This window comes from Vanellus vanellus, assembly GCF_965231255.1.
Source record: "Vanellus vanellus genome assembly, chromosome: 1".
Lineage (NCBI taxonomy): Eukaryota > Metazoa > Chordata > Aves > Charadriiformes > Charadriidae > Vanellus > Vanellus vanellus.
Window position 1 is genome coordinate 144968093 of NC_138905.1, and position 22975 is coordinate 144991067.

General features: G+C 39.8%; 1 protein-coding gene across 1 annotated transcript in view; it reads left to right on the forward strand.

Moving 5' to 3' along the window:
- The window catches only part of DHRSX (dehydrogenase/reductase X-linked), a gene marked incomplete at its 5' end in the record, with an annotated part of 141815 nt that overhangs the window by 15756 nt on the left and 103084 nt on the right, over positions 1-22975 (forward strand). The window contains one exon of the mRNA XM_082491803.1: positions 4090-4158. Within this exon, the coding sequence (XP_082347929.1) occupies positions 4090-4158 (69 nt within the window). The remainder of the gene's footprint in view (positions 1-4089; positions 4159-22975) is intronic.

Consider the following 22975-nt stretch of genomic DNA (forward strand, 5'->3'; position numbering starts at 1 on the left):
TGTGTCCTGGGTGGTTTGCATCTTCTTGGTGTTCATTTCAAAAAATTTTTATTTGCGTTTTGTTTTGTGTTTTCCTGCTGAAAGGTGGGAAGTTCTCCCCCTGCTAACTTTGGTAAGCAAAGGCTTTTGGGATTTGTGGGTTTATTCTGTCCAGTGAACCTTAAACTTTACAGGCTGTATTGTTGTTCATAGACTATTTTCAATTTCTTTATAATGCCCTGCAGTACATTCCCTTGAAATATCAAGACTGCAAATTCCTATTTTTGCAAAACATGAATCGGAAAAGATGTTGCTTCTTTATCAGGATCAATTTTGTACATAAATTATGAGCATGAGTAGCACATTCTTTTGGAGAGAGTTTCACATTCAAAGAAATTAAAAATGTTATATAAAGATTACACATAGATTTATCAGGACCCCTTAACTAGCGATAGTGTAAATGTTTCCCAGCTGTGCTGGGTTTCTGTGGGCTGTGTTTTTTCCATCCTTATTGAGGCTGAGCAATCCCCTGTGATAATTCTATTGAAATCCTGGAAATAACTTTCACAGTTAGGATCTACTGAAGTGATTAAGAGGACAGAGCTTGACCTTTAGTGTAAGATCCAAAGCCTATTCCTGCTGATAAGAATTTTTCTATGTATTTCTGTGGTGGCTTTAGATTAACGTGCTTTGACTTCTGGTGTTTGTGTAGATGAATGTCGAAGAGGAGAGTCAATTTTTTTTAACTAAAAGTTGTATTTAAATCTATTTTACACATATTTTGTCAACATGAGTTTCAGTATTTTACTAAAACTTAGAATTTTTATGTCATTCAATGACATCTTATTTTATACAGGTGCATCCATTCAGCCTTGAATTTTTTTATGTTATTAGTTGTATTTTCACAAATTGATTGGAGTCAGCATTGTTCTTGAATCAGTCTCATCTGAATTTCTGACTATTCTGTGGGGACTTAGTAGAAGAAAAACATCAGATAGGGCACTGAACAGCTTGCCTAAACAGTTCTTAAGACAACTATATCTATTTTGAGTTCCCAATAGACTCTTTAAATTAGCATGAAAAGCAAGACTATTATGGTTTTGGGTACTTTGATGATCTAAGCTCTCAAGACATTGAATCCCTTTTTCTCAAAGCTTTTGTTCGGGTTCCCTCACTGCATAAAAAACATGGTCTGTCTTCTCTTTCTTATCCTCGCCTCCAAACCTTGACTCCAGAGTAGGCAGATCTTAAACTATAGTGCTTAAAATGGATAAATTCTGGCATGTGAAAGTATGAAGATTATGGTGAATCATTGGCAAAAAGTCCAGCCAGAGTATTCTCCTGTTTATCACAAAGTTTTTAAAAGAATCACTAACAAATACGCTACTGAGGATCTAAATCAGCTGATGGTGGTAAGAATTTGACCCTCGTATAGTAAATTGTCACCCTCCTTAGGTTAGAGCGCTGTACTTCTGCTCAATATGCTTGAAGGTTGTTCCCTTCAGTGACCTGTCTTCATCAAGACGATACAAATTATTTTTGATTTTTTTCCAATCTAAAGCCAATTGTGTTAGCTTGGTGACCTAAAAAGTATTTTGCGAATTTCAAATAATTAATGCAGCACTTAAAAGGAGATTGTTCTTTTTCATGCCTACCACTCACTTTGCTTAGAGGATCCCAAAAGGATGCACTGGGAGAGAAGCAGTACAGCAGTGCAATGTCCCTTTCCTCTCCCATCTATCCTCAGCGAGGGGATGCTGATTTCCTTAAGCTAACTCAGAAACGTAGATTACTCTCCCAGTCTTATGGTATCTTTCTGATATATTCATCTTTGACCTTTTTTTAAGGATTTTGGTTGTTTGTTCAGTGTCTTTATTCTTTCTTATAAGATTTTCTTTGAAAGAAGTATTTCAAAACCCTCTATTACAGTAGCAGCTTTCACTGAGGTTATTTCAATTTCGCAGTACTCCAGGCTCCAGAATCTGGTTTTCAAACTCTGTTGAATCAGGCTGGAAACAGACATTTGAAGTGACTGTTTAGCAAAATAATTATTTTTTCCCAGTGGTCTACAGTGAAAAATATGCAAATATGAATAAAATGAGCTCATTTGGAAGGCACTGAGCTTTAATGAATAACCATTTATATAACAGCAAAATAAAGCAAATTAAAATTTGTTTTGAACACAAGCTCTTTTAAAAGAACAAATTAAGTGAACATACTGAGAGTTAAATCAAGACACTGAAGGCTTTAATAAGGCTGTTCTCTGCATGAGGAGTGCTAAATGAAAGAGGAATCAAATAAGACCTTCACACAATTGGCACCAAAATATTTTTGTTTCTAGACTAACTCTATGCGTTATAATAACACACTGAGTTTGAAATCTTACTGTGGTACATCACTTGAGATGAAACAGTGAAGAAAACTGATCCTTTGCCCGTAGCTCCTGTGCACAGATTTCCCCAGAAATGGCAGTTTCACTGGAGGGTTTGTTTGTTGACACTGCATCTATATCTGGAAATTAGAATCAAGCTGAATGTTTCTGTTCTGTACAAGGTTGGATAGTTTTAAAGGAGAAAAAAAGCAACAGCAAGAAGAAAATACTCCAAATGTCTGCTTTGTTGTTTTGATTTGTTTTGTTTTGTTTTTTTCTTTCTTTCTTGGTCAGTCTGAGCAGTATAATTCCACAGTTAATGAAATTTATAGGGAACAGTTACAGACCAGTATGACTCTAGGTTTTATGTGAGAATTATTTTCTCTCTAGTATCTGGGATGCTAAATGTCTTTATTTTGGCTACATTTATGTAAATATTGAGTCCTCTTGCATATCATGAAAACAAATATGTATTGCAAATTATTTTTTCTTATTGCAGAAGCACAGCAAAAACTCCATCCTCAAAAGAATGCATTAGCCTACCTCCTGAAAGTCATCAGACTGTCCCAAAAATCTCTGTTCAGTACTCTGAACCTTCACCTAGTGCAACCAATGGATGACACATAATCTATCTCAAAGGGCTTACTCCGACTTTTGGAACACATTATTTGCGAGATCAAATTAATCCAGTTTAATAGCACTATAAAGCATGTTATAACATCTTAAAGTAAATACAAGCACATACCAGCTAATGTGAGGAGGAGGCTGAACCAGATGACCTCCTGAGGTCCCCTCCAAGCTCAACTTATTCTGTGATGCTGTGATTCTTTCCTTATCTTTGATAGAACTGATTCACTGTTACTAAAAAAAAAAAAGTGAGAAAAAAAGTCGAAAACCTGAAATATCTGCTGCATAGCTAGCAAGTGAATGAGAGGACAGGACACTTGCAGAGTGGCACAAGATAAAGCCCGTATGGAAAGCGAGCCAGAGGTTTATATAATCAGGAAATTGAAAAGGAAACTTCATTAAATTCAAAAGAAGTGTTGGTATATATATCCAATTTAGATAAAAAAAAATAGATATTTTGATGTGTGAAGCTATGAAAAATGTTTGTGGATGGTTAAATGGAATGTTACATTTAAAAAAAATTAACTTGTACTACCAAGCACAATATTTTGCTTGTGCCTGTTTTTTTTCCTTTGATATAAGTTATTATAAAACAATTGCCAAGCACATGTCATACAATTATTAACTGTCCACCTAAGCTGAATGTCACAAAAGGCATTTATTTGATGTTTAATTTTCTGTCGGTGCTTGTAAAACTTTTCCTAAGTGTTTGGGCCAGGGTAGTGGGGCCTTTCCTCCAACTGTGAAATTCTTCATTTGGAAAAAGAGCGAGGGGAGGTCCTCTCTAAACTATAGTGAAGCTTTTGTGGAATCTGGATGTGATGTAATTCACTTGACTCACAGATTCGCATCTCAGTTCAGCTGGTCCAGCCAGCAGATGGTCACATCTTGTATGAATAAATGAGAGAAATAGGCAGAACTTGTGTGAACAGCAGTGCATTTGTACAGCCCTCTTCGAAAACGTCTGCTGACTGACAGTACTGCGTCACGCCTTTTCACTTAAAACTTTGTACTGGTTTTACACTGTGGTTAGCCCTTCATAGTTGCATGCTTATATTCACTGTCCTTAAGTTGATTGCCTCACTAATTTTCCATTTTCTGTATTGTAACAGCTGGAAACAGTGAGAGTGAGGGCCAAGAAGCAGTGAGGAAAATACAAGAGGAAACTTTGACTGGAAAAGGTACCACACTATAACCTTTCCTTTAAGGAACTCTTTATTCCTCTCTTTTTGCTGGCATCTTCTTTTATATGAGATCCCATTGTGTATTGTTAAACTTCTTTTAGTTTGGGGAAACTAATTCTTAAAGTAAATTTGACATAAGGGTAAAATGAGTGGGATATTTTAAAAAAAATGTTTTCAGTTTTGTTTGACTTCTTTACTGTAGTCATTGCAAAAGGGTTGTCTGCAAGTTACAGTCTGCCTGTGTGTGTGTATGGGCACAATGATTTAATAGCTGGGCAGAAAATCAGGATACTAGTCATTTCTGCTAAGGGAAGGAGGACAGCAGGTAAGAGTGGGTGTGCTCTTTTTCATTGCTGGTCTTGGCTCCCATTGTGTGTGTAATGCCATAAAAAAGCGATTTTGTTGGGGGGGACATGAGGTTTCTAAAAGAACAAGGCTGCTCAATTGTATTATTTGACACATGGCGAGAGCTTATAATCCATCACAAAATAAATGAAACTGTTTTCTTAAAAACAGATGGACCTTTTATATCAAGCCAAAATTCCTATGTTTTTGTGGTTATTCTGTAGTTTTGGTTTTTGTTTTTTTTTATCTAAGGAGCAGTCATGTTGGGGGAGGCATAAGGAAAGCATAGCTTGATAACTATGAGAAAAAGCATATTGCGCGCTATATCTGCTGTGCGATTATAATTTGCAATTTATGGTGGAGGTTAGTGCATCTCATATTTCAATCTCTTGCATTCACTGGGTGTAGTTCCTAGTAGTGTGTGATGATTCACTGCTGCCACTTTGATGTATCAGTTCTTGGCAAAATAATAGGGCAGCGCTGCTACTCCACCCTATTTGGGATCTTCATGGCTTCTTCTGACATCTCATTCTGTTCTTGTGCCTCTAATAATTACTGTTATGATGATCAAAATACGTTAATTATTGTGTTAAAAAAACCTTTCATTAAGATTTATCTTTTGACTTAAATAAATGTACACCCATCATAGCCTCAGGATACATGTATGCTAGTTAAAAGCATCATAAATTAAAACATAGTCAGAGGGATCATGAAAGGAAAAAGGTAATTATTACATCGTTTAAATCTTTTGCTGGAAGTTTCTGTACAGAGACCAAAACCATTTGGAATTAATTACATCACGTGACCTGCATGAAGCTGAATAAACCAGGGTCTGTCTTGTTTTCTCACATCTGTGTGATCACAGGCTTTTCTAGCACCTCAGTCTTTCTTGACTTTTCTGAATGAAGTTAACTCTAACCTTCAGCTATAAACTTTGTCAAGATACAACTGGCAGTTTGAGGAAGCTAAGAGTGTATCTAAAGTTGACTGAAGTTGTTCCTCATTGTAACTGTAATGACTGAGGCTTTAGTAGTCTCAGGTCCTGGCAGATTTGGCCTAAAAACGAACTGGAAGAGTATTGCCTTTGCAGAATTTCTTACTGATTGAGGGCTATTTGCATTTACAAGTGCATTATCCTGTACAAAGGACTTGTGCAAATCTAAGCAGCAGTCCTGTGTTGAATTTGCACTTTGCTTTGTAATGGGATGTGTGTGCAGATACTGTGACCAAGACTAGGTTGTGTGAACACATCACCTTTTCAAAAGCTGCAGTTCAATATCTGCTTATTCACTGCATGAAAACATTCTCAATTATCCCGAGTGGGGTTTTTTGAGCATTTTTCATGGCCCATATGAAAAAACTGCTTACAGAAACTGTTCCCACCTGGAATATTGGACTCTTTAAGGAGAACTACTCGAAACAGTATTGCTTGACAGCCAGTATGATCAAGGATTAGGATAATATAGCTGTCCTTCTTTTGCTATGGACAAACTATATGAGTGGGTGCCATCAGTTTGCTATCCAGATCTCTAACAAGAAGGAAAATCTCCTTGTTTGTTAGCAGGTTAGACAGCAAAAGGGACCGAGACCTTGTCCTCTCCTTGTTGCCTGGCTGAGCCATACATAGCACAAACAACCCCAGAGACAGCTCTGGGAAAAGGCCAGGCTTGGTGAATGCATGTAATTACAGTGTTTTTAAGGAGATATCATCCTTCTACGTCCTGGCCCACTGTCTGTCTGGGGCTCTGTCTTCTATCTAAGAGTAAGTAGTTTTTCTTGACATAATCTACACTTCAGGGACAAGTCAGATTCAAAGCATGTACATAATTGATTCCTATGAAGCAGCTGATGAGCAATAACATGTTTCAGAGAAGGATAAAGGATAATAATAAAAAGACTGCACACAGGTGATGCTTTTTTTGCAGCAGCAGCACGGCAAGACGTGAAGAAAGGACTGACAAATTTCTGAATCCAGAAATACAGGGAGGCAGTAAGCCTGGTTTCCCATGCTGGAGGCATTCAAACCAGAGCCAATGCCAAAAGATGGTGGAGTATTGGAGAGGAAAGCAGTTGTGGCTGTTCCCCTACAAGGCAGCAATGCCTTATAGGACACAGAAAATCTAAGCAATGTATCACATCACCTCTTCCTACCACCCGTCCTCTCCCCTGGTGCTACACCAGAAACCTCCTTGGTTCCTCTCCTTGCTGATTCCAGACTGTTTAGGTGTATTCCCTGGTTTTGGGTCTCTGTGCTGAGTTACCTATTACTAAGTGTAAACAGTGAGGAAGGACATGGGCAGCTGATTGGAAGAGAGTAAGGTACAGGTCCTTGGGACGTGGTAGACCCAATACACTCGACCATCAGAACCTCCTCCGTGATAAAGCAATCAAGGTCCTCAGATATCCAGAACAGATGAGAAAAGTGCTGCATTGTCATTAAAATTGTCCCATGGGCACTATTTCCAAAAGACCAAGGGCAACAGATTGCTACGCTCTGAATCATAAAGCTGGGAGAAGCCAGAATGATGTGGGCATTTATCTTGCTTCCATTTGTTAAATTGGGAACTTGTGTTGTTAATAGTAGCAATTATATGGCTGGGAAAATTGTTGATAGCTAGGGATTACCACAGAGATATTCTAATTGTGTAAGTCTCTGTAATTTACGGGTAGGGTGTGTCTGTATTAGTGTGTTCGTTAGTTAGATCAGGAGAGCACTTTTCAGGCAAGGCTCAACTGTTGCATGCTTGCTGAGTCCAGGTTCGCATCAGGAAGGGCACCGCAGTTCCTGACCTGGATTCTCTTTGGACAGAATTAACCTGGGAGGTGACCTACAGCAGTAACAGAGGATTAGTGCACGGGAGCAGACTTCGAACTTATCTGAACTAAAGAGTCCCAGCAACCTGTAGAAGTGCCTATGTCAGGTGTCCAGCACAAAACGAGCTCTGGAGATTGACTTCTGTTGATCCAAACCTCTTGTTAATGTAGCCATAATTGTAGTTACCAGTCCTGAACAAACTACATTGAGTTATGGAATTGGGAAGTTTCTGTGATAAACTCAACTCTCAATGATCCTGGAAAAAATCTTTCCATGTACATAATAGAGTATATCTCCTGACTCAGTTACCCTCAGTTTACATCTCTGCAAATGAAAGCTGGTTTTAGCCTGATGATTACAAACATACAAATGCTGGAAACTAATATATAAACATGAATGAAAGCTTCATTCATTCCATCGTAGGTTCATGAATGCCAATGGAATCAGCAATTAGCAAAAGTTTATGCATAAATATCACTTAGCACAGTACCAAGGAAAGGCTCTCACAACTGCAGTGTAGGAGCTGAAGTTGCAAGTAGACTCAAAGGAGAAAAAAAATTAAAAGTTAGTGAGAAAACAGGGTGTAAAAGTCATATTAAGCACAGACCTCTTCAAAAGGAGAAGCCTGTGTTTAATCTCACCCAACATTTTTGCGGCAATTCAAATAAAACCACAATTATAAAACTACGCACTAAATCCACAGCATTCATGAGGCTTCCATTTGAAGCCAGGTGAGAAAAGAAGAAGAGACTTTCTCCCTCGGAGTCAGAGGAATGCAGAGGTTAGCATGGTGGCAACCAAATTGTGTCATTTACAGTCTGACCCACATCAAGACAGTGTGGGCCAAGCAGTAGGAGGAACGATATCACCTTTGAAACACTGCAATTCGCATGCATTCAACAAGCCTGGCTTTTTCCCAGAGCTTTCTCTTGGGATGTTTGTGCTACATATGGCTCAGCCAGGGAATAAGGAGATGAGAAGGTCTCTTGCTCCCTTTTGCAGTGTAACCTGCTAACGGGCAAGGAGATTTTCCTTGTTATTAGAGACCTGAGATCGAAGAGTTTACCTGAAAGAAGAAGAGATAATCTACCTCATAGGTACCAAGCATAATTGCAGAATAACTCATGGGTGGTTACTCCATTGGCACTTGCTGTATGTCAGGCACCAGTTTTAACAAAATAGTCCATGTTTTTCCACTCTGTACCAGACTGTTTGTTGTTGGCTTTCCCTGAAGGCTAGAGAAAGCCAGCTGCTGAGAGTTCCCAAATTCCCAAACTTTTAGATATGATTTTGCCCAAGAGTCAATGGTGGTATTCCCAGCACATGGGCCAGAGTTGTGTAAGCCAATTCAGCAAAGACCCATGATTTGTTAAAACGTGCAAAAATGTCACCTGGGACTTTTTCTTTGACATGGTGTTTCACAGATGTCGTTATGGAAGTGATCATCCAACTGGTCAAAAATAGTAGAAAATGTTTGTGGTTGAGATGTATTTTCTATAAGTGTGCATAAGCATGTGTGAGTTTATACTTGCTTATGTCAGATTTCATTTTCATGGTGTAGTTTTGAGGTGTAAAAGAGTAACATCCTGAGCTTGTGGCCAGATCTGACGTGGCTACTCTGCCCCTTCTACCACATCCTGCCATTGGCATATCCTTTCTCTGCCACTGCTGATGCTGAAAGACCTGTAGGATTGGTTTAAAGAGTTTCCTAGCAATAACAGTGCAGTTTCCATCTACATGGTTTCTTTTTTCATGCTGGTGCATTATCTCCAGTACTTAGCTTTGGCAGGTCAAGGACTGCCCTCAGTTAGAGTTCTACAACGAAACGCCAGGCTCATGAAGACATTTTGAAAGACAGGGTGGTGACATGAGTGAGGAGTAATGAAGTCTCGATCTGACAGTATGCCACTTTGCAGGACCCTGAGTGGAACTGTGGAGCTCTTCTTCTTTGCCACTTGATGACGGGTGTAAGAACCTTGCCTAAAAATTAAGATTTCTTTTCTTTCCGTAGCCTCAACTATGGTTATATCAAGTATATTCAAGCCATATGAAAATATTTGAATCTTGAAGAATATTGGATGTGTTAATCTAAGTCTGTAAAGACTGCACTCCACATGCTCAAGGGACTGAAGACCCCTTTCTAGAGCCCAAGAAAGTAATGCAGGGGCTAAGACAGTTTCTCTGTGCTCATAGCACTTATATCTCTTACCCAGCAAAGTTGGTGACTTTTTGCTCCGTATTAAGCAAGAAAGATTTTAATCCACAGAAAGGTATCATCTCCAGAGCCCTCTGATAAAATTATTTAGGTGATAAGTTTGCAAATCAATTGTCCTGCTTTTCTGTTTGTTTTACGTAATACTTTGATGCAAAAACATGGTTAAATTCATTAAGCCTGCTTGTGCATGTCTTTTTTGTTCTCCTTTTGCCTGTCAGTGTAACATGTTACAAGATTTTTCCCCTCAGCGCTTACAGACATTTAAAACAATAGAGAATCCCCTATTTTTTGTGTTCCTTAAGATACCTTAGAAATTGAGTTATCATCTTAACAGGGTGGCATTTCAGACATTAAGAGCAATACAAACGCGGTTCTCAGAGCTAAAGGTGAGCTGCAGATCTGGATAGTGAGATAGGTATAGAGTCTTTCAAATACCAAATGTATTCATAAAGCAAGCACAAGCTCTGCCTGTTAGTTTCCTAAATTCCCATTTCCATTGGAAATGTGAAACATATTTCATTAACAGGCTCTGCCACCAGGAAACATGATTTTCTCTTATTTAAATTATTTCTAATTGAAACTTACAGACAAAGAAGTGCACAGGTGTAGCTGTAGGCAGAATAACAAAGTCCTTTCAGATGTCTTGAAACGATTTTCTGACTGTAAATCACCGAAGCTTTGTGTGACTAATGGGACCGGAGCTCTGAGGTTAGGATTTTGCTGATTGTGCTGCCCTACTGAAGGCAAACCAGAGAAAGGGAATTTCAAAATGAAATTGCCTCTGCAAGGCCTGAAAAAGCTCCCATTTCATCCTTTTACAGGATTTTGATCCTCTTTTTTGTACCTGTAGAGCCACAATGTCAAGCAGTGGCTGGATAGAGGTGCTCCTGTGTTTGACACCTCCCATAGTATGCCATTATTTTTTCTGGCTGGAGCAGTAGTTGCATGCATGTTCCGTGAGCTATTTCCAGACCTTGTCTGGTCTCAAGAAAATTCCTGGGGAATACTGAAAGACAAAGCCAAGAAAGAGGCAATTTGTTTTCTCTCTTGAATGCTTTCATATCTCTCTTCCAAGATCTACTTTATACAGTCCTATCTTCCGTGGGTCATATGTAGGGCTTTAGAAGTTAATTTGCTTATAACGAGTAGAATATTTTCTGTGCAAATGCCATTGGCCTCAGCGCTAGGGATCCAGCTGCCAGGAGCATGGAGAACTTGCAGCCTGAAGTAAACATGGGAAAAGCAGAGCCTATATTTGAAGCACTTACGGGCTGTGTGTGTAACCTTCCAGGTGCGAGCTGCAAATGAACCACCAGACTGTGGTCTACCTGAGCATGCGGGCAATGCTGGTCTTTCCTTGTCAGCTCCATCCTTGCAGCAGTACGGTGAGGGTCCAGAGGGAGCGCAGCCAGACAGGAGCCTCTGCACCTCTGAAGGGCCAACACTAGTGTGTCCATGCTTAACTTGTGTTTCGAGGGCCATTTTTCAATGGCAAAGAGTCAAAGCTCTGAATAGATGTCCCAATTCTTAAATGAGTTATGAACCAGGCTCTTCCCAGTGGTGCTCAGTGACAGGACCAGAGGCAATGGGCACAAACTGAAATGTAAAAAATACCATTTAAAAATGGGAAAACTCTTTTTTTTTTTTTTCTTTTTTTTTTTTTTTTCCTTCAGCATAAGGGCTGTTGGATATTGGCACAAGTTGCTCAGAGAGTTTGCAGTGTCTCCGTCCTGGGAGATATTCAAAAGCCGTCTGGACACGGTCCTGGGCAATGGGCTCCAGGTGGCTCTGCTTGAGCAGGGGCTGAGACTGGACAGTCTCCAGAGCTGCCTTCCAGCCTCAGCCACCCTGTAATTCTCTAAGTCTATGAAATTTTAGCAGCCAACACCACATGAAACCCTCTCTGTTTCATTTGTCCAGCCCTGACTACAAATACTGTACCGTACACAGATTCCTGGGCTGCATGGTCTTCCAGGAATTGTATCAGTGTTTTTACAGTGCCCATAAGATGACTCTTGGTCACAGATAGTGGTGAGAACAGCAATAATTTGACCATAATGCAGTCTTAGGAAATGGGCATTTGAGAAGAACTTTGGAGCAGTGTAAAACCCATTCTGTGGAAACAGAGGGAAGGAGTGTAGAAACACTGATGCTGAGAGGAATAATCTGTGTGAAAAGGCCAGGAAATATTGTCCATGACTCTGGAGCAGCTTGCCCTTCTTGTTAGCTTTTTCTATGCAGAGCATAGACTAATATATTTTATTTTAAGGCCTAAATTTTAAAATCTAAGTTTCAAATAAAATGTGTTCAAGATTACTTGACACATGACATCTCTGCCACATTTTCACATTTGGAATGGAAATTAACATGCTCATGTGCACTTTGAAACCCTTCTCAGATTATTTAAAGGCTTGCAGGAAGTGTGTAATGCCAGAGCATTTTTTGTAGTCTTTTCTGGTACTTGGTGCTAGAAAATCTTGCATGTAAGAAGAAAAATAAATACTCCTAAGGAGACTGATAAACTCTTAAACTAAGCAAAACAGCTAACATGAGAATCATTTGATGTCTAATAATCATGTATGGATTTGAATTTTTCCTCCTATATCAAGGCAATGTTTCTGGACAAGGTGATGTGAACTGTTACCAGCACCTGATTAATTTCTCCAAGATAATGGCCAGCTCTGTTTTGGTCCTTATTTAGTGTTAATACTATGTCTGCCACTGTCTTCTCTTACCAAGATTACTGTTGACTTCAGGCTGCTTGGAAGGAGTAGCTCTTCACAACTGATGTGACTTGAGGAGACGAAATAAATCAAATTGTCTTTCCATCATTTAGTTTGACCTAGCTGAAAAATAATCCTTGCCAGTGTTTTACCTCCCAAGCATGGAAAATGTGTGGGCCTGGGAGGGAAAGAGATCTCAGTAGCCCTCACCAAGATTTGCAGTTGCTCTGTGTTTCCCCTCATTCTACTCCAGTTCACTTAGGCTCACACACTTGCACTTTTTTTGAATAATTTGCAGCTACTAAACTTCCCGGAACATGGATCTCATTTAAGTGGTACGGTGTCTCTACTTCTTTCTTTAGGAATTTGATGGCATATCGGGGGAAAAAAGAGATGTATGTATTGGAGGAGAGGAAAGGATAAAGTAGTATAAGGAAAAAAGCAGTTTCTCCTGTTCAAAACTTTTTCATGGCAGTTGGGGGCTCCTGAACTGGAGGTCTGTATAATGTTAATTTTTCAACCTAAAATCTTGCAAGCTTTCTCCTAGCTTATATTTTACACTTGAAAGTCAGTCCATGCAAAAATCTCATGGCCCTAATTGCAATAATTTTTCATGAAGACAGAGTATTTCCTATAGATGTGTCTGTTTTGACAGGAGTGTTTATTGGTGAAAGAGAAAGAAAAACATTTTTGTACTCATATCTGCAAAATAAAGCAGGGAAAGTGCCCCTGCTTGTAGACGGGATTAACTTGAAATGTGGTAGTTTGTGTTGAGATCAATCCAGATCAAAGGCTTTTCATCCCAACTCTTTCTGGGTTTCTTATGTCCCAGACTACTGTACTATCAAAGACAATCTTTGTTTTAGAACCTAGATCTTAAAATCTTGAGTTAATAAGCTGCTGGTTATCGATGCTTTCTGTTGATTTGCAAATGCATGCTATAAAGGAATTTCTTTTCTTTTAAAGAGAATTTTGTGAAGATTTTATTTAAAAAGAGATTTTGTTTAAAAAATGGCACAAAATGGAAACGTCCTATGGAAAACACTTCTTTCATGTGAGTCAGCCTACTTTCCAGCAATCTTTTTGGGTTTTTTTACTTTGGGATGATGCAAAATTAATTGTTTGGTCCCAGGCTAAGTGAAATCTTCAAATGGAATTCCATTTAAGACTTTATTTCTGAACGCAGAAGGCAAAGCATATCTTCAGTGCCATGAAGGCCTTATGCTTGGAAACCGTGGGCCATAGGTAATAGAGAGAGATTTCAAAAAATCTACTTATTTGGTGTAGAACTGGTGCATGTCTTACAAGGCTGACGTATTGAGCAGTTCTCCTGAGAATCTTACTGAGGCTCTTGCTCCAATGAAGATGATCTCAAAAGGCTGGCTGAAGACTGTTGTCTTAGAAGATTTACGAAATGATTTTTTGGTCTGGAATCATGATCCTGTAGTTACCTTGACAACTACTGGTGATATATAACTACATTGTGTTTGCCTCTCCAGATGCCCTTTCAGCTGGTCCTACACACAGAATATAGATTTTTTTGATTTTTTTTTTTTTTTTAAATGCTAGAATCGTATCTCTGGAAACACGCTATTCAGAAAGCAGCACCCTTTTCTGTGTATCCTCCTAGCAGGATAAAATAGTATATTTGCTTTTTCTTGAAAAAGAGAACAATTTGTGGCAGTATTCACATATTATCCAATTAACTGCCAAACAGTGACTTTTTGTATAAATCTGAAATTCAAATTGGTGCATTCATGTTAACCAAGCTGGGTATATATAGTGATTAAGCCTGAATAAATCCTGAGTTTCAAGTAATGAAAATGACGTTACCGAGGGTATAATTCTGCCTGTCCCCACCTCGAGCAGCATGGGTGAGGTGACCATATGGTGTACACTGCAGAGAATAGCAACTTACATTTGCTGTGTGGGGCAGAGCAGAGCTGCGTGGACTTTTTCTTCATCTCAGTGCAGTCAAAAGTAGAGAACTTAGGCCCATGTTTGCATTTATTGGAGGAGATTTGGGCCCCAAGGTGTGTTAGGCACCCAGTAACTCTGCTGGCTCCCACTGGCTATTCTGACAGCGTATGTGTATAGAGACAGGCAGGACAACGTAGCTGCAGCTTTGGGGAGCCATCTGGAGCTGAGTTGAGAGGTCCTTCATCCCCTCTGAGCTCTCAGGTTTGCCTCCTGCCTCCTCGCAGGCAGGCTGTCCAGGCGGCAGCCTGGGGCAGAGCCCGGGGTCTCAGCCTTGTGCCACGGGTACACAGCCTTTAGTGGGTGTCTGCAGTAGGGATCTTACCTAGTCATTGTTCTGTTTAGATGAAGAAGAACTCATCAGGTGATGTAAATTGCTGGCGCCAAAGTTAACTTCATGAGGGTAGTCCAGAAATACCATTCTTAGGCTGCATGAAAAACTAGCACCTATATCCTTAGTCTCTTAAATGTAATTTTACCTTCGTTTCTGAAGGTAATATTCTGAAATAAAGCCATGCTTTTGTGCTTCCAAAGTGTTTGCATAGGGGTTATTTTCAGAAGCTGGATGCAAAAGGGCTGGTCTCTCACTTCAGCTACAGCAGTGCTACCCACCAGCCCCAAGTTTAGGGATGAGGCCAGGACAGGTAATTTAATTAATTTCCTTCAGCCCATGGTAAAAGCACATGCTGTGGGGAGTTTGAGTCCAGTGCAGTGTGGTGATTGATGCACGGGTGACAGTTGTGTAAGGAGTGGTTTGGAGCTGAAAGGAACGAGAGCAGTTGTGGGTCTGTCCCTGCCTGCTCTCTGTCCTGTGCAGCCCGGCAGGGGATGGACCTGAGCAGTGCTCGCCCTGCTGCGTGGCTTTGTGGACCCTTTCCACAAGCTGCCATCGCAACCACCCAGAGACACCTTTTAAAACACACCATCTTTTGGTTGTCACAGAGGGGAAAAATTAGTGCTGTTTTTCTTTCAATTTCTGTTTAGCACTATGTGAGATTATATGTAACTGGTGACAAAAGGAGAGTTCCATCTCAGAGGGATTGTACAAATTTACACTACCAGCAGTAAATTATTCTCTGATTTGAAAAAAATATATTTTTATTAATACTTTTTATTTTTAAAAGAATATGACAATTTCCTTGTTTTGCAGATACATTTCAGATTTTGCAGAATAGTTTCAGATAATCATTTTTCTATATTGTTTACTCTTTGAGTTAAATGAAAGTCAACATCCTACTACAATGGATGCTATAAAAAGGAATAAATACGTACATGTTCAAAGAGCAGCTGAATTGGACAGGTAAAATGGGAGAACGTGGGGGAAAAAAGGAAAACAGAGAGGACAGAATGATGGGAGAAAAAATCAGAACATAAATACCACATTCCATAGTCCATTTTCTTTTTGAATGGCCATATTTTTTTTTTATTTAGTTTTAAATTTAATCCAGAATAGGCAGGTAAGACACTAACATGCAAGTTAGTAAGTCCAACAAAGCTGAGAGATACTTAAGAGTGAGAGGAAGGGGAGACTAAGGAGAAAAGCAACACAAGGAATAGAAAAGGATGAAGAAGCATATAGAGACAGAGAGAAAGAAGAACCTGGAAAGAGGTTACAGCCACATAAGTTTGAAGGAGTGTAAGATTATATCCAGAAATTATGATCTGTAGGGCTGGCTGGTTGTTCACCATATATGTTAAGCAGACTGAGTAGTTGAGTCCTTGAGGAAAGAACTGGAGTCACTCCATATTTCAGGATTTTGTTGTTGGAAGTTGCATTCATGGCACTAACACAGTAGAGAAACTCTCGGAGTCACATCCTGGTTTAACAGGGACACAGCTTTCACAGCCATGCTGCTTACAAGGCACAAGCTGGGATAGCACAGTGCACACGAGGCTGATGCTTTGATTTCAGTCCTGTTTATATCCCCCAGGCAGTAAGTAAGAGGGTATTGGCTTTTTTCTAGCCCTCAGCTTACGTATTTCTCCCTACCTTTGCATCACGGAAAATTGCATATTTTCCTTTCCATTCTGTGTACTTAACTTTCCTCATCTTCTCCAAAGGTCTTCCAAAGCATTCAGCATTCCTGGCATAATTGTATTTCCATCTCTGTTTCTCTCCCTCTTCGCTGTTTCTCTTCCTCTCCCCTTCTCCCTCCCTTCCTTACTCTCCTCCATCCCTATCTGTCTCTCTCTCTCTTTTATTTTTTAAAGGAATGGGAAATGTAGCTTTGTAATGTACACCTTGCTGTTTCATTTTCTGTTTAAGTTGGTATTTGTGTTCTCACAGGATTTGCCTTACATTCTCTGGTCTGCATACTGCAAGCAAGCAGTAAGTATCAATGGGAACAGCCTGTACTTTTATCATGCCTTTTCATTTTTAATTTTAAAAATGATCCCAGGTTAATGGTGCTTGCATAGTCAGAAAAAAAAAAAAAGACATTTTTTAAAGGAATAGTGTGATTTGCTATTCTGCAAATTTCATCCAATATGCTAAGTTTTATTTAGTTTCTCTTTAGCTGGCTTCTGAGGTGGAGCCCAACCAGGAAAAACAACTGGAAGGATTGGAAGGGTACACATGGATGATCTGGATTGCATGATATCTTTTCTCTGGAAACTATTCTGTTAAATTACTTTCAAAGCTGTCAAATTAAAAAACACAAACTAAGAGTGACATGTTATCTCCAGTGGGTGTTTGTGTCCTAGGAAGAGGTATCATGCTAGCCTTGGGAAAAGCCTAAAAGATAACTTCTATTATTCAACTGAAAACCAGAAAAGGAATGACTGAATCATCAAGCTAATTTTCTCCAAATGGGATGAAATAACTGCTGATGAGTTTTTTTCTCTTCCTGTGCTCCTCTTCCTTCCCTCTTTATCTCAGTGTCTCCCTAGCTTCTCCCTTCCCAATGAACCATCCAACCGTCCTTTCCCCAAACCTTTACTCTGAAGTCCCAATTACATGTGTTTCTGGCTTCCTTTTTTTTATAAGTCAGACCTGCAAGTTCTGAGTTTGATTGCCAAAGGCAAGGCAGAAATTGGCGTCAGTGGGTAGAAACAGCAGTTTAAAGGTATGAACTTATCCTCAAGTTATCCATCTATTTAATTTCATAACTGCCCCCAACCAGTTCCTTGACAACGTGGATCTCTTTTGCCTTTGATACAGAGGTCTTTGCTCATCCGTTGCTGTCCATCTGGACCAGCACTGATACAGTCAGGCATTGTCTCCTTGTCTAGCTTAGCAAGGAGATCCCTTGAGGAATGCTGCAAGAAAACAGCAGCAGGAGGCCTGGCTTGGCTGAAGGTCCTCGTGTTTTGAAGCCCTGTGCGTGCTGGCTGTGCTCGGAGGAGCAGCACTCTGCACGAATTGCTGTTTGAGAGCGTGCACCTGCACTCTGCCAGCTGCCAGGGAAATGCTGATGGTACAGCAGCGCCTACTCCAAGTGCAGCTGGATGGCTACGTTAACGGCTGATGATAAAGGCCATCGCTTAGGTGGAGGCATCTCCCAGCTCTCAGAAAGGCTGAAGCATCTTAAAAGAGCAGAGGATGGGCAGAAGAGGACACAGGTCTTGCTCAAGAGAGAAGGACCCCCACAGGCGGTTGTGGCTCCATGCCATGGAGTGGAGACACAGAGATTCCCCCTGCTACTCAAGGACTGAAGGCTCACACTACTCAAGGTATTTTGTAAAATCAGAAATTGAAAGGGCCCTATAGATCACCGCTACTGAAGTTTTGCAGCCCCGTTCATTCTTCACTCCCTCTTCTGTGGCAGGTGCTGGTGTATGCATTTGATGTGCTTCTATCAGCATATATTGACCCAGTTCTCAAACATTATTAAAATCCAGGGAGTTCTTTTGGTGGTTTTATGTTCATGCTGAACATGAACAGCAAGCAGGTAGAAACCTGTGAAACCACACTGGAGCTTTAGGAAGACAGAATTTAAAAAAATCCTTAACGTTACAGTTTCTTTCTTGACATTTTTTTCTTTCCAGTTGACTTGTATCCCTCCCTGCTAGGGGCCAGGAAACTCAAAAGCACCTCCTTAAAAAGTGAGTGTTATAGGAAAATAAAAATAATAATATGACCAGAGCAGAACTTTGTATTTGTGCAGAACTAAGAAGAAATGTCAGGGATTCTGCACCTAAACAGTTTGTATGATTACATTCAGTAAACATGAAGCACAAAGCTACTATATGATTGCATCTAAATATTTCTAACCCTTTTGGGGGAAGTATTATAGCCTTCTAAATAATAGGGTTTGGGGCTGTAATTCCATCTCCTCTTGAAAAGAATAGTAAAATTTCCATTGACTTGAATGCTATCAGGGATTCTACCTCATAATTTCAAACAGTACAATATATTTCTGTTTCTTTCCACGTACTGCCTTAATTAGAGGCTTGCCCCAGATTCATCAATGAAGCAACAATTCCAACAATTCACCTGCACAGTTACTCGGAGGTGGCCCAGGAAGGCCACAATTTTGATCCCAGTTGGACATAAATATGTGCTGAAAGGCATCGAGTCTCATGGCCGTTCAAATCTGAATCACAATAGCCGTGCATACAGGTGCTCTTCCCACCCATGTATGCACTTACTACTAAAACCTCCACAACTTAAATTTCTCGGTTTCTTCAGTCAATAAGAACTGTAATCCAGCTGCACATTTTAGAAAGCGTATCTTGTAATATTTTTGCTTTCAATGAATTTACAGTTAATTGCAAGGATTTTTTGAAGGCTTCTAAACCCTGATTTAGCCTGTATAGCGCTGAATAGCAGTGTGATTTCTGTATATGCTAGAGTTCAGATACGATAATCAGTCTGACTGCTTAGAAAACACTGTGTAGTACTGGGCTCCGATTTGCTGCAAGAATAGCCTGTAAAGATTGGCCATTAGCTGAATTCAGTCACCCTTTGGCTATACAGTTGCAGGCATTTTGCAGTCCTTCCTTTAATAAGCTTATTTTGAAGAGGTCACACTCATCCAGAATGTTGTTTATTTTTCTCTACCCTCATGCAACACCTCGCACTTATCTGCAATCATTCCTCTGTTAAGTGTTGCCTAATTGCATACTTTTGCTTGGTCTTTCAGGAAATTCCTAAGTATCCTCCCAAGCTTTGGTAAAGCTAAACGTTTCTGTATTGTCAGTAACTTTCAGCACCTGTCTATTCAGGCTGTTTTACAGAAAATTCATAACACCTGGCATCTACCACTTGTTTGGGTACAAAGCAAATGAACTACTACGTTTCTCTTGAGAGCACTCAGAACTGGCAGCAGGCAGCGGCAACAACTCTGCTCCTGAAGAACAGGGTCGTTAGTCAGCCCTTAGACTCAGGTGCATAGGGAAGGGTTCTCCTTGGGGCCCAAACAAACCTGACACTGGAAACCTGGGCTGACTTTTTTTTTTTTTCTCCAGTGGTGTGTGCACAGAACAGCAAATACTCAAATAAAACAAACAAGCATGATTTGGAAATGGCCAGTGCCTCAAATCAACTTCATCTGATAATAACAGTTGTACTGAGCTTTGTGGAACTGAAGAATGAAGCTTACGGGTTGCAAAAGCGAGGCGTTGAAGGCACCAAGAAGGCAGCACGCTTGGATGCAAGCTGCTGCTGTGTGTTGTCTTTGGACAGAGGGTATTTTATTCAGGAACTCTCTTGTGTATTAACTACCTCAGTGTGTGGGTGTCAAGTCCACTGGGAAGATGGAAGAGCAAGTGGTTAGACACAGAGCAATGGGAATGCTGTGTTGACTGATCAGAAACCTTGTCTGGAAAGTGAAGCTAATTTTAAGTGAATGCAGTAAGGAAATATATATATTCCTTTTTGTTGGAGTAAGAGAAGGCGTCAGAGAAACATGAGTTGCCAGCAAGAACATCCGAAAGGCTTTGTAAAGGCATTTATGAATACTTTGATGTGTGTCTTTAACCTAAATACATTGAACTGAAAGTGATGCAGATACTAGCATGAACATAGAATGCTAGATAAATGGAAGATTTTTGAGTTGCTCTTTCATGGGACGTGATTTTTACCTCACAAAGGAGAGTTTCAAGAAACAGATCACAGAATGGTTAGAGTTGGAAGCAACCTTGAACATCATCTTGTTCCAAGCCCCCTGCCATGGGCAGGGACACCTCCCACTAGACCAGCTTGCTCAAGCCTTGAGATCCAAGCCTTGAGAAGTAATGGTGGAAGAGCTAGCAATAGCTGAAGGATAACTGGGATGTCAACTGCAGCGGGAGTGCTGCTGGCTATATTGGACACATTAACTGTATAAACATGCATCCTTCACCTTTTTTAGTATGATATGAATCTCCATATTTAGTCTCAAGAGTGATTTAAATTGTTGACTAAAAGGTCACTGGTGCATTTTGAGAAAGTTTCAGAAAGCAGAGGAGAAGAGTGGATGAGATGCAGGAACAGTTTCTAAAGATGAGCAAAGGTTAGACTTTTTAATTACAGTCAGTTCAGCCTCTGAATTCATGAGTATGCTTTGTGCTTTGGACCTTTTTTTAATGTACTATTTATTGTTACAGTGAAGATCTAAAAGCTTTATTTCACCAAGTGACTCAGGACTATAATGCAAAATTTGTTTTGGCTAGAAATTAATCTTTTCTTATATAAGCCAAAAGTAACGATTCATAAAGCGAATAATATTTTGTTTCTTCAGTAACATGTCAATAACAGTTTGTCTTTGGGAATTTCAGCGTTTCCAAATTCAATTTCAGCAGTCTTAGGCATTTACTTACCTGTTTTAATTAAGAATTGGCAGGAATAAAAGAAAAAAAAATTATTTGTTTCTGAGCTGATATGATCTTAATTGAGAATGCCTGGCTCTCACGTTGTCATTGATCACTTATTTTTGTGAATTATATCAAGGCATGCATAAGGAATATGTAATACTCCCCTGTGGCAATATCTAGCAGAAGGAGCTGAGAGCGCCCAGGTGTTTTAACATGGTGGTTTGAAAAAGCTCCAAAAATAGTATGTGGTTTTGGAATCCTTGGAAGAGTCAGGGGACAGCTTTCCAAACACCTGGACTCCTTGATCCATCTGTAGGATAAGCTCTCCTGCCTAAGATGTTGCAGCATATTAATTGTCTTTGCCATGCTTGAACAATGCCCGCTTCTTCGTGGTGTAGCTTCAGAACAAAGGTGCAATGTTTCTATGCAGACCTCGTGCCCCAGAAAACGTATTCTTCCCTGCCTTGTTTCCATCAGATTTGCAGAAAGACTTTGAAGGGCAGGAGTCCGGAGGAAATGGGAAATAAGATGCTTTAACGAGCTTTAGAGCTCCTGTGTCCTTATGTATACTCCCTGTGATGCTACACACAGAGGGAAAAGTACAGATGCTTACCTAAGTAATGGTCTGATGTTTAACTAAAATGTAGTTTCTAAGTAGAGCCTTTCAAACCGAAACCGTGCAGTAGTAATAGATCAGACATAAGCTGTGAGACATTAAAATATACAATGACAGAAGCGGGGATTTAGCTACATTTTTGCTGCTTTCCCACTCATCAGTATCTAATGAGTAGGGTTAAACTGTGACAGGGTATTGAGCAACGTAGAGACAAGTGACATAAGAGACCAACAGGTACAGCTGTGTAGAAGGGAAAAAATGGACAACAGCAAGGTGTGGGGAAAAATACAGTTGTGTCAGTGAAATAGTTTCATAATAAATGCATGAGTTGAGCTGTTTCTTTCAACTCTTAAGTACACTATAAGCAAACTGATAGATTTTAAGGAAAAAGAATTTATCCAGTGTACTGAAAAAGTTGAACCCAATGAGATGTAAGATAAAGTGGTCAGCAGACCTTTCAGTGGACCTTTATGGGAAGAGAAAAGAAGCCTCAAAACTGCATCTGATGCAACTTAGGAAGAATCTATCCCATGCATTATGAAGTGGTTATTTTTTTACCACTATTAAAAATTTGCTTGCTGCTGCCAGGCCTACCTTCAGCTTTTTGAAGTGCCTAACTTCCAGTTTTGAATTGTATTGTTCTTTTATCTCCCAGATCAAAAGGCCTTGGACCTATTTAGAAATATTAGATTGTATTAGGCTCAGGTAAGGTGTCTGTTATGTAGTATCTGCCCATGTCATGACTTTGGGTGATATATTGACACGTTCCTTTTGAGGCTGAGAAATACAATCTGGCCAGGTTCTTTTTAGAGCTATGTACAAACTAATTGACCTAGGAGGTGCTTCTGACTGGTGGCATCCTCACCTGGTACTGAGGTGAAACAGAGGCACATATCAATGCTGGCCACTGCTTTTGTTTTTTCAGGGAGAAAGTGTAGATACTCTGGAAGGCTAGTTCTGCTGAATTCTGGACAATTAGGGAAATTTACAGCATGATCTTACCAAATTACTTAACTTGGAAGGGGTCATCAAGTCCAACCCATTAGCAACAAGGGTATTTTTTTAATTGTTCCGTAGGAAACAGGTTAGGATAAAATACTGTTAATATCTGTTGCACAAAGTATTATTGAGATCCTTGATTTTTTGAAACTTTAAGTTCGTGCTTAAGAGGGGAAAAAATCATATTTTGGTGTTATAAGAGTTGGAGATTTCTAGAGCTAGCAAGGGAATTCTAGAGGGAGGTATGTATTCTAGACGTTTGTACAAGACATCTCATCCAGCTTTCTGCATCAAAACCTCAGTTTATTCTGGTGTAAAGACTATAAACAAGATCTTCCAGATACAGCTTTTAGGTATTTTTGTTCCGAAGATGCCAGGAGACAGATAGC